The sequence below is a fragment of the Cyprinodon variegatus genome, unplaced genomic scaffold (genome assembly GCF_000732505.1).
Source record: "Cyprinodon variegatus isolate N-32 unplaced genomic scaffold, C_variegatus-1.0 Scaffold1297, whole genome shotgun sequence".
Lineage (NCBI taxonomy): Eukaryota > Metazoa > Chordata > Actinopteri > Cyprinodontiformes > Cyprinodontidae > Cyprinodon > Cyprinodon variegatus.
The window spans coordinates 7228-8519 of NW_015151750.1; the positions used below are offsets into that span (position 1 = coordinate 7228).

A 1292-nucleotide genomic window follows, 5' to 3' on the forward strand; every position below is an offset into this window, starting at 1 on the left:
CTGGATGCCTGTGATGGATTGTGAGCTGAAATGTTAGGATACTCAACATCTGGAAGAAGAATGTTTTCAAGATGACTTGGATAATAGCGCGTTGTGACAAACACCAGATACAGCACTGGGACTTGATCAACAGCCGATACCGCACCGTGACGTCACTAACCAGTAGGTGGCAGTAGTGTTCTTTGACAAACATGGATGCCTCCAGTAAAGCACATTCAGATGGAAACTACTCTGAATTAAAAACACTTATTTATTGAACAGGATGGAATATTTTCATATTCAAAGAACTTTCAGAAGTTTGAATTTTGAATATGAGCGGACTTTTCCTCTAAATCATTCTAAAAAAAAAAGGAAAACTTCCACTAATACAGCTGTGCAGGATGTTAAATTTAGCTTTTATTCAGAAACAAGAGGAAAAGGAGTCCCCTACTCTCGAGCAGCAGAGCGATGTCTTTTGGATCAGCTGCATGCCTGAAGATCTGAGAGGAAAACAATGATTGCACCTCTTCAATCATCTAAACACAGAAACAACTTCATGTTTTGTAAGACATGCAAGTTTTTCTTCATGGTCAATGTGTATATCTGCCTTTTCAAACGTCATCTTCTGGTGGAACAGCAGAGGAAAGACGGCAGGAAGACTCTCGGACTGATGGAGCTGATCCATGAAGAACAAGCTGAGGAAAATGTCATCTTTGGCTGACAGACGAACTCCGGGACAAGAAACCTGAGAACATTGGAGAAAAAAACGTCAACACAGTCAGGAGGATCAAAGTCACATGATATATGATTTAGTTGCTCCTGGCTACCAGCAGAGGGTGCTAACACTTTGCCAGAAAATGTAATATAGCACCAATTCACAGCACGTCATCTGAAGGCAGACAATCGAGTCCGACGATCTGATCAGATTGGTTGTTTTCGCTCCTCCTGGGCGACAGTAGACATTTGCTTCAACTTTGCTCTGACTTTACAGCAATCCCTCGTACCGAACAAGCATGCAGCGACAGTGGGGAAGAAAAAATCCCTTTTAATGGGAGGAAACCTCCAGCAGAACCAGGCTTAGCTTGAGTGGCCTTCTGCCAAGGCCGACTGGGGTTCACGAAGACAAAAGCAGATGTCTAAAAGTACTGATCTATAAACACCTCTGTGTTTGAAAATGTGAAGATAAACCCCAGGCTCACACCGACTCCGGTCTTACCGTTGCGGCGCCGTGGTTGCGGCGCCGCAGTGATTCCAAGTCATTAAAAAGACGTAAACCTCTCTCACCGGCTGCTGAGCTGTCCGGCTGCGGTTAC

At 44.2% G+C, this 1292-nt stretch overlaps 1 protein-coding gene across 1 annotated transcript in view; it reads right to left on the minus strand.

The window, feature by feature from the left end:
* The window catches only part of LOC107102684 (spermatogenesis associated 6-like protein), a gene marked incomplete at its 3' end in the record, with an annotated part of 11471 nt that overhangs the window by 6292 nt on the left and 3887 nt on the right, over positions 1 to 1292 (minus strand). The window contains exons 2-3 of the mRNA XM_015402085.1: positions 587 to 724; positions 431 to 479 (exon numbers count right to left, since the gene is read on the minus strand). Coding sequence (XP_015257571.1) covers positions 431 to 479; positions 587 to 724 — 187 coding nt within the window. The remainder of the gene's footprint in view (positions 1 to 430; positions 480 to 586; positions 725 to 1292) is intronic.